This window comes from Dermacentor silvarum, chromosome 10 (assembly GCF_013339745.2).
Source record: "Dermacentor silvarum isolate Dsil-2018 chromosome 10, BIME_Dsil_1.4, whole genome shotgun sequence".
Lineage (NCBI taxonomy): Eukaryota > Metazoa > Arthropoda > Arachnida > Ixodida > Ixodidae > Dermacentor > Dermacentor silvarum.
Window position 1 is genome coordinate 17,428,660 of NC_051163.1, and position 9,588 is coordinate 17,438,247.

The 9,588-nt window shown below is 45.4% G+C and overlaps 1 protein-coding gene across 1 annotated transcript; it reads right to left on the reverse strand.

Annotated features, from left to right (window-relative positions):
• Positions 1-257: 257 nt before the first annotated feature.
• Positions 258-9,328, reverse strand: LOC119466660 (monoglyceride lipase). Its single transcript, XM_049657545.1, has 5 exons — positions 9,205-9,328; positions 7,330-7,440; positions 5,129-5,302; positions 2,891-3,022; positions 258-708 (listed from the first exon to the last, which is right to left on the reverse strand). Exons 1-5 carry the CDS (start codon positions 9,256-9,258, stop codon positions 517-519), a joined length of 663 nt encoding a protein of 220 aa, XP_049513502.1. The 5' UTR covers positions 9,259-9,328; the 3' UTR covers positions 258-516.
• Positions 9,329-9,588: the final 260 nt, after the last annotated feature.

A 9,588-nucleotide genomic window follows, 5' to 3' on the forward strand; every position in this document is an offset into this window, starting at 1 on the left:
AATACAAGATGACAATGATGAGGCACTTTCATTATCACCACAACACAGCGATCCACAACACAACACATACCAGAGATCGACTCTGGGTCACCATGACATTAGTGAGAAAGGTGCTGGACTGAAAGGCTCCATTCACTGGTTCGCACTGCTTTTTTAAAACAGCTAAGCAACAAGTACTTGTTGATGATCATCTATTAAAATGGGGCAAGCGGTCGAATCGAAAAGGCATCTGTCAGAAATGTGCCACCATGCATGCTACCAGCGTAAGGGCAACGACAGCAGACCGGAAGAGTGCAGCTATTCCCATCGCCAGTGGTCAGAGGACACCAGAGAAGAAGAAGCGCTCTTCAGAATGCAGCAATAAACAGATGCAGTCACTTTGTCTACGTAGAAATTTTGCAATTAATACACTCCGACACAGTCAGAATTACGCATGTTATCGTCCGCAACAATCTTAGGAGTGAGCGCACAAGGAAAGCTTAAGAAACCATTGAAAATAAAATAAAGCGCGACCGTTCATGGATTGGACGTCGTGGCGGCCTTCGACACTTGCATTGCGCTGTCCTGTTGGCCAGACGTGCCCGGCTGACTCGAGGTCGACGTTCGAGGAGGCAGTCTGGCGCACAGCCAGTCGATGATGTCTTTGAGGACTTGCTGAGCGACGCCATCAGGTTCCTCAAGGAGGGTGTGGTACGCGTCCTCGTATATCTGCGATGGGGATGAAATGAAGCTGTGACGTCATAGGAATGACCGAGTTGCGAGAGAATCAACGCTAACTAACGCGAAAATGATTTCGAGAACAACAGGATGGAACTGACCGATACGTTATTTACCGTAATCGATTATCGCTTACCAGAAACGCATCAAGCTTTAAAGGGTTGATAGACACAGAGCAGTATGAATGAAATGATTAAATCTTAGCATATTATAGAGTTCTCGAAATAGCATCCCTAAGCCACGTGGTGCACTTAAAAAATCGAGTTAGTTTGTGCGCCTTTCACGTTCTTTTTTACTCGCTTATTGATCTCTGCATGCTATGCGGTGCCACAGCGTACCCTGAAGCTTTGAGTCCTAAATTTCTAAAACTACCTACTCATGTTACAATTCATTAACAATAAAATTTCTCATTGCAGGCATAGCAATTCTGCCTCATCAGCTGGAATGATTTAAAACGCGGACTTGTGCTACAAATGCCAAGCTTCAGATAGCAAATTGCAAAATTTTTTCTTATTGACCTTGTAAATATAAACATTAGGGCGCATGCATGTTTCGATTCCGGAATTGAAGCTGGGCCTAAGTGGAATCACATCTGCTCCACAGAAATCAATGACTAGCACTCGTCGATTTTGGAATATCTTTCCGGAAAATATGATGGAAAATCAGATCGCGTTCCAGTTAGTAATTTCCAAGAGTACCCCACGCGTGCTACACAACGAAACTGACTTAACTCCGATACGTTTTCACGCATATCTTCGGATTTCTGGGAACTGTGGGATGGATGCCTGGTCAGTCTATATTACTTCATTATTGCTGCATACATGTTTCCAATTGTAACATGTGATACAAAGTGGATAATGACAAAGAGATCAATGAGGCTGTTATTAGGAAACAAAACACATTGCCCCTTGTCAGGCGAGGAATATCTGCCTTTTTTTGGGTCATCTGCCTGCAGATGAAGAACGACACCGTCGAACGTCGCACGTCACAACGCTTTCTTTATTAAAAATGTAAAAATAAAAAATTAAGGCATTGCAATGGTATAGCTGAGCGCGCTAATTTTTAAGTAATTTTTAGTGTTTTTTTTTCGGGGGGGGGGGGGGGGAATTAGGTCTGCCTATGCGAGTTCGCAGGGATAAGACGTGTATGTTACACATGTTTGCTCCTGAAAACAACAATGCCTGTTACGTCAATTTCTTAGTTCACGTCTGTTTTGGGCTGTTTATCCGTCACCTTTCAACTTTGCCAACGCATCCTACTTGCCACACTTGTGAGACTAAGCAGGTCCTAGTCGATGACTGCGCTAAGCAGCTCCATTGCAATGTGACCTAGGAACCCCAGCCATACAACCAAGTGTATGTTTAGTACATGAAATGCTCAAAATTTGTTTCACTAGAACTCCGCTGTTTCAGTAACTATTGTCACTTGGTGCGCATGCAAGCGAGCATATTAATCCTAAGTAGTGGTTTGTGCTTTTGGAGCCAAGGTGAAATGTGTACATTTGTGCATGAGATGTTGACCGCTAATCAAGGACAAAGACAGAGAAAGAGAAACGCAAAACGATGACATGGGCGGTGTTTGTCCTTGATTAGCGGTCACCATGTCCTGCAGTAAACACCAACTAGGTGAAACTCAAGTTCTTCTCAAGCACATTTGTGGTCTTTCTGATGCACGAGTTATATGCATGCATGCTTCATTGCCTTCCGACCCAATAATCTGAGAAAATCGTATCTTATCGAATCCATAGACAAAATTATATAGGAGACGACAGAGAGATCTGTCTCAGGCAGACTTCTCTAGCCTGCTTCTTCGCGCCAGGGGAAATGAAAAGGGATGCAAATAAGGTCGATAAGAAAACGACACCGAGGACACAAAGTTTGAATAAATCCAGTCACTAGACATATAGGTTCATCGCTTCCGCGAATCAAGTCTCGAGCCGCGCAAGACTGCGTGCAATGAATGCATGGATGGCTGTGCAACTGATTCTCAAGCCTGACCATGGTCTCTGTAGGATGTGTTTCAGTTAGCGGTCGGTAGGCGAGTGTGACCAGAGAATCAGCCAACGCCTGCCGTTCGCGTAAGGTCCCATACATTACAATACGGCCATAAGGATGGAGATTTTATGGAATATGGTCATCAGTACCTAGGTAAATGTGGGTACAAGATTGCTCACTTTCTGGCTTTTGTCCCGGCTCGGGGCCTTTTCGAAGAAGTCTCCCGAGGCTTGAGGGTCGCATACCTTATCGCCTGTTCCGTACTGTAGAAGGAACGGCAGTTCCACGGCACTCACGTGAGCATGGGCGGCCTGTGAAAGATCGAAGACCGCAGTAACATGAAGGAGAACTGAAGAAGGCTCACAATTAAGCTTAGGTAGCGTGCATAAAAGCTTCAACACAATGGCTTTTATTTTATCTGAGCACGCATGCGTTCACAAGTCAGATACAGAGACGTCGTGCTGGCTGTGATGCGCATGAAGTGTACATGTTAGAACCACATGCTAAGAAAAACTTGCACCAGTTCTTGCATCAAATTTGCACCAAGGATATCTTGGGGCGGTATTCCTAGGGGATAACTTTCGCAGATAGTTTCAGTTTCGAAAGATTACACGAGACAAGCGCCAGGCGGGCCGGCGTCTACGAGCGACAGCGTTCCTGGCCAACGCCTCCTATAGTTAGGCCTGTGCACACGTTTTATGATGTCATGGTACTTGGACCGAAATTTCCACTGTCAAGCCCGGCATGACAAAAGCAGTGACGTTAAAATCACTGTGGCTTATTCGGGAGCATCCCCATTAGATTCTATGGCAGTCGGGCAGGGCAGCATTTCGTCATGGATCGAAGTGAACAGGCTTTGTGCTATCTATCTCCAAAATATCGCATTGTTTCCCAACAGTAATCGCCATCTATCTTGCACGTTTTTTTCTATCATTAACGCTTCGCCACCGGTACCTTTAGGTCACGAATGGCAAGCGTATATCAGGAGACATAACGATCCTGACAAGAAAGTATTGAGCACAGATTTATATAATGGACGCGGATATACGCAAGATTTTTGACGATAATTGTTCGGGGAAAAAATCTAATGAAAAAGATTGTAAGAAGTTTCACATTTCATGGTATTAACTGATCTGACCAAGCATGCTTCTGTAGCAGTTGAATTATTATTCGCTCCGGTTTGCGATTGCAGAAACTATCATTTGTAATCGCTATAAACAAACATCTGGACAAGGCATTTATTTTGCGAATAGTAACAATCAGCCTGTACGGTTTTAAGCCGGCAAATACATTTTGCACTATGGCTCACTGTGGTGGGTCAGTGGCTAATCCCCGCATTCAGGAATTCGCCTTAACTAGCTTGACTTGGTCAGGGTAACGCCTGTAGTGAAAGTGCCAAAGATTCTCATTACCCTTTCCTTGGGCGCATTCACATAAGGCGTTATCTTGACCAAATCAAGCATGGACTTCAAGTTAAGGCGCATTCCTTAATACGTAGGTAAGGCGTTCCCCTGTGATGCTCTAAGTCGTCATTTTGATTTCCAGCCATGTCAACCGCAGTCACGGAGGAGAAATGCAAAGGCGTTCTTGTACTTACATGTATGCATCCGTTACTGAAATTGAGGCTGTTAAAATTATGTTGCAGCCCACCCCACTGCGGTGTCTCTCACAGACCGGTGGCAGTCATTAGCGTTAAAAGGTTCACCCACCTGAATCACGCAGATTCTTAACATCCAGCGGGTTTGAATTATAGAAGCGATTGCCCTTTAATCCACTCATTTACCTAAAAAGGCCGACAGAGCACGTCACAGTAATGACGTCGCCAGAAATGCGTTTGCGGACGAGTGAGATATTTCTGGCTAGCTTGCAGCAAATATTTCAAATCTAATTAAAATTTCAGACGGTCACTGGCTACACAGAAGACAGCCTGGCTATCCTGTCGAGTCAAGCCGAGCCCAAGCCGGTAAACGGGCGCGTTCGCACACTTTGTTCTTTCCTGCGTTGACATGAAACCGATTTCATGTCAGTCCAGTCAAATACGACTGCGTCAATAAATGAATTCTGGGATTCTACGTGCCAAAACCACGATTTCATTATGAGGCACGCCATAGTGAGGGATTCCGGCTTAATTTTGACCATCAGGGGATCTTGAACGTGCCCCCAATGCACAGGGCGTTTTTTGCATTTCGCCCCCATCGAAATGCGGCAGCCGCGGTCTGGGATTCGATCCCGCGACCTCGTGCTCAGCAGCGCAACACCATTGCCGCTAAGCCACCGCGGCGGGTACGACTGCGTCAGCCCTCCTTTTCTTCGACCCCATAATGTGCATTCCATGTAGGCACTTCATTGAACCTAATATATAGTGACTCCTTAAACTTGGTGTATATGCCAATTTGCACAGCGGCTTGATTGCTTACCTCTATCGCGTCTATCATGGCGACCACCCATCGGAGGCGGACACTTCCGACGTAGTTCAACGGGTCGTTGTTCATACGGCTGACGACAGTGGCGTCTCTGCAGGACAGCTCGGCGCTTGCCGTGACCGTGGGGAGGCAAGGCACGACACAGACCAGCAAGCGAGCCAAGTACGTCTGATCACCAAACCGTGCAAAAAAGTCGCAGTTTCGCCCGAGAGGCGAAGCATCGATTGCGACAGCAAATTAGTAGACATCTATACGAAGTAAAGATAGTAGTTTTATCGGTCGTATAATCTTGTAAACCTTCGCTTACTACCTACATTAACAAGCATAGTGTCACGTGCACACAAGCAAACATGAACACGTCTCACTCGATGACAGCACACACTCGCCGTCAAAACAGTGGAGTCAGAAAGCGCGGCAGAAGCAGCAAGCGAATTGACCTTCGTGCCGCCTCTCGCTTCAACGTAAACTGAGCGGCGAGAACAGAGGAAGCTATCAGCCGTCGGCGCACTCTGTGCCCATCGGATATCGCTTTCAAAATAGGGCTCGCGTAGCCGCACGCGGCCGCGCCATACGCTGCCGCCGCCGAAGTAGAAGGCCCCCGCCCCCCTCCCTCCCCTCCACCTGGTGCCTTTCGCACCACGGAAGACGGCGCGCTTCCTCCCCACTTTTCTCCCTTGCGCGCGTGAGATTGAGCCACCATCGTGGGCTCACCCTCGCACGCTTTCACGCGCACATGCAGCATACGGCGCGCGGCGACGAAGTTACCGCCCTTCGACTTTATACGGAACATCACGGCGACGACGACTTCGGCAGAAATGCACCTCGTGTGTCCATATAATTGCTATCGCAATAACAGGAAGCAATAGTTTTCGTAACTTCTAAAGCGTGAGGATGCCTTCAGGTGCGTTACAGGGTAACGGAAATACTGGTAGTGGCTTGTTGACAGATGGCCTACAAGATGCCAAACAAGAATCGTAGTTTGTTGGTAAAGATTAGCTACGAATAATGACAGAGTGTGCAGAAACACAAAACACTGTAAGGTGGCCAGCAGACGGGCGCAAGTTACAACTGACATTAGGTAAGGAAAGGCATCGTCTACCACAATGTTCCGTGCATGGCCAACAACGCAATCTCGACTCCACGGCTGACTATTCGAGTTAAAAAACCCACAGCAAGTGACGTCACAACAAAATCTACGTTTCCGAACGCTAAGACAAACTTCAGTGCAATAAAAAAGGACGGGCGCTCTGTCCTGTTTGTTGCTCCTCGCTCGTCGTTTTTTCTGTTGGTTAATTTTGTTTTATCTTTCTAAAGAAAAACGATTGATTTTCCATACAAGTGCCTCGAGGCACCTCGATGCGTGCCCGTCCTGTGTTCGCCTCATTGTGGCCAGTGTTCTTGCTCGATCTTTTGCTATTCATAATTAACAAGGGAAGCCTCAGCCCGGGGGCTTCTCATTGTTCCCCATCTTGAATCAGTTCAAGTTGCCGTCTGCTTGCGTATCTTCTGCATTGTTTGAATGTGGCTGCTTTTCATCTGCCAGAAAAGTAAACAGCTTCCGTGTTGAAAAAGAAGAAAGAAATAACAATAAAGCGATTTAGTTTACGTAACGTACATGCATATGCAATTGTCCCATGTGTGATATGAAAGCGTATCATCATCTGCAATATAATGCCATGTATAATGTGTGAATGCTTGATATCTGCTGCGTGTGCATGCCCGATGCAGGGCGTAGGAAGTCAGTGTGCTGGCAGTATGCATCTATCGCACGGCAAGTTACCGGGCAGCGATGCCTGGCCACCGGCTAACAAACTAGATGGTTAAATGTTAAACTCGGTGCCACAACTATTAGATGTCTGATTATAATTTTAAGAGCTAATCGGGCACCACATTTCCCTTCGCTGGGCACGCATTACTGTGGGCTATAAACCCGGTAAGGGCAGCTGGCCATTTTCTGGCACTTATTGCATGTACCGGCTGCCAATCCCCTAAAGTGCCGTGTAGTGGTTTACTATAGGATGCGATGGCCAATCACGCTTATTGCAGTGACTAGAGAATGCAATGCCGAGAAAGAGAGAGAGAGAGAAATGTGAGAGATGATCTAAGAGGACGTCCCGGGTTTCCTAAAAGCTCCAAGAGCTTCTATGACAGCACCAGAACTTTCATGTTTCGCAGTCAGCTTATTTTAAGCTTACCGTGAACCGCGTGTAATACGGCTTGTTTACGCCGAGTAGGGGTGACATCAAAACCATGCCCGCGAAAGCACCAGGCCTCCGCTGAGCCACCAGGATGACCAGCAGACCGCCCTGGACAGCAGAGGACAGTGAAGTGTGCGGACTGGACATTTTAGGACATCCCGTAGGACACCCCGTAGCGCGTCGGGTTATAATACAGGGTGATCTTTTTTTTTTAAGTCCTACGGAATTTTTTTAAAGATCGCATGTTGCAGATAGCATAATTCTTGTCGTCGAGGTGGATTATTCGAAGAGGCGGAAATTACTATCACGAGAAATTGAAACGCATATTGAATTAATTAACAAGAATTGAATAATTATTTTCCTAATTAATTACTTTACTGCACATATTGCAATTTGCGAATTGCTGCCGGTGAGTTTGCAAGACGATGCATCCACTTGAAGTGAATTTCCAGGCTTGCACCAGTTTCGATATATTGTCTCCCAAAATGTGGGACGAAATACATGGGTGTTCCAGTTAGTTTTGGGCTTCAATGCATAAAATAGCGTTTTGTTAAAAAAAGTAAGTGGACCAACTGTGCATTTTTACGGCGAGTCTGATGGCGCATATCCAAACTTCTGTCCTTCTGGAAAATCATTCCAAGTGGTTACGCCTGATAAATGCACCGTCTACAATGAGTAAATTGCAATTTGAGCCATAAAGCAAATAATTGAGAAGCTAATTCGTATTTTATTGTTAATTATTTGAATATGTATTTAGATTTCTCGTGGAAGTAATGTCTGCTGCTCTGAACAATCCAGCTCAAGGAATAGAATTTTGTCATCTACAACGGGCAACTTTTAGAAATTCCATGAAACATAAAAATTATTACCCCGTATGTGTCAGGCTGCACATGTAGATGCCGTATTAGTCGCACGAGTAGCGGTTCTCAACGGAAACGTTCCATGTGCCATTATAATAATTACATATGCTTTCCGCATAATCTTACCGGATCTATATAGATGCCAAACAAATTTCGTTTAATTTCCATAAGAGTCGTACTGAAAACATAGAATGATAGAAGTTCATACGAAACGTTTTAGTGAGGTTGTTTAGATTTCAACCCGAATGTATTTTCTCGACAATCTCTGCGATCAGTTCACTTTGTGGTGACATTCAGAGTTAGAGCTGGTCATTATCACTGCTGGTTAGTGTCTGGTCGTCCGTATGGTGTAGTGGGGCTTCGTGTACTGAACTAGGAGACGAATTACCCATTGAGAATACTGGTGGGCTTAACGATGTGATGAAGTCACCAACTGTTAACTTCGGATAATGAGTTATCTACATTATGTCATTCGCTCTTTCAAATATGGTCAAAGTTGGCGTCTAGGCAAGCGATTCTATACCGTATTGCAGGAGTTGCTGAGTGCCTCACTATAAATGCAAAAACAAGAACAACAAACACTAGAGAAAATACAATACGTAGAAACACTAGGAAATTTGTTTGGAACGTTTTCACAGAGCAGAAAAGACACTCAATACATAATCACACCTAAGTCGTTCAGTGCAATGCTATCAGGTAAATTTGATGGGTATGCGTAGAAGGGTGCACCTAATCATCTTGTCAAAATGCCGTATGGGTGTCTGCTACATTCATCTCAATTTAAAATGCGTTACTTGGTTCTCGTTTCCTCCCTCTTTTTAGATTGCATAAATAAAGCAATAAAACGCCTTGCACGCAGCTTCATTGGAATATAATAGACGCTTTTTGTGCAACTTACTCTCCGAGCTCCTTAATTTTATTTCTCCATCGTGGGCGTGCTTGCTCATCGATTAAAACAGGTCTGCACGAAAAGCTTCACTTTTGCATCGTATTCACGCTCCGACATGCTCACCATGGAGTGTCCGAATAGGTAGACGGGTTTGCCGGGAAACTTGGCCCGTTCCATGTCGATGTGGGTGAGAATGTCTTCCACGTAGACGTCGAAACTCCTGATTGTAGCCCGGGGTCCCTCACTTTTACCGAGACCGACTGCAAAGGTGACATTGCCCCGGAGTGCTATATATACTCGTATAAATAGTCCTCGTATCAATAACACCCAAACTGCTTTCAGCAGGCTCTAGTGACTAAGCCCACATGACCCCCATACAAGTACTCAATGTGGCCAAATGCTAGATGGGGCAACTACGTGTTGCATATTAAAGGGACGTCAAAAAGAAAATAATTTGAACTGTATTATCCTTCTACAAAAAATTAATCCTTCTACAAGAAAGGTCGC

Bases quoted from the DNA above. Each gene is read 5' to 3' on its own strand.
- LOC119466660 (XM_049657545.1), bottom strand. From the start codon at position 9,258: ATGGAACGGGCCAAGTTTCCCGGCAAACCCGTCTACCTATTCGGACAC. The intron at 5,303-7,329 runs GTAAGCTTAAAA...TTTGGTGATCAG, and splicing joins CGTATTACACGCGGTTCACG to ACGTACTTGGCTCGCTTGCT. The intron at 709-2,890 runs GTGAGCAATCTT...TCCCCATCGCAG, and splicing joins GCCGGGACAAAAGCCAGAAA to ATATACGAGGACGCGTACCA.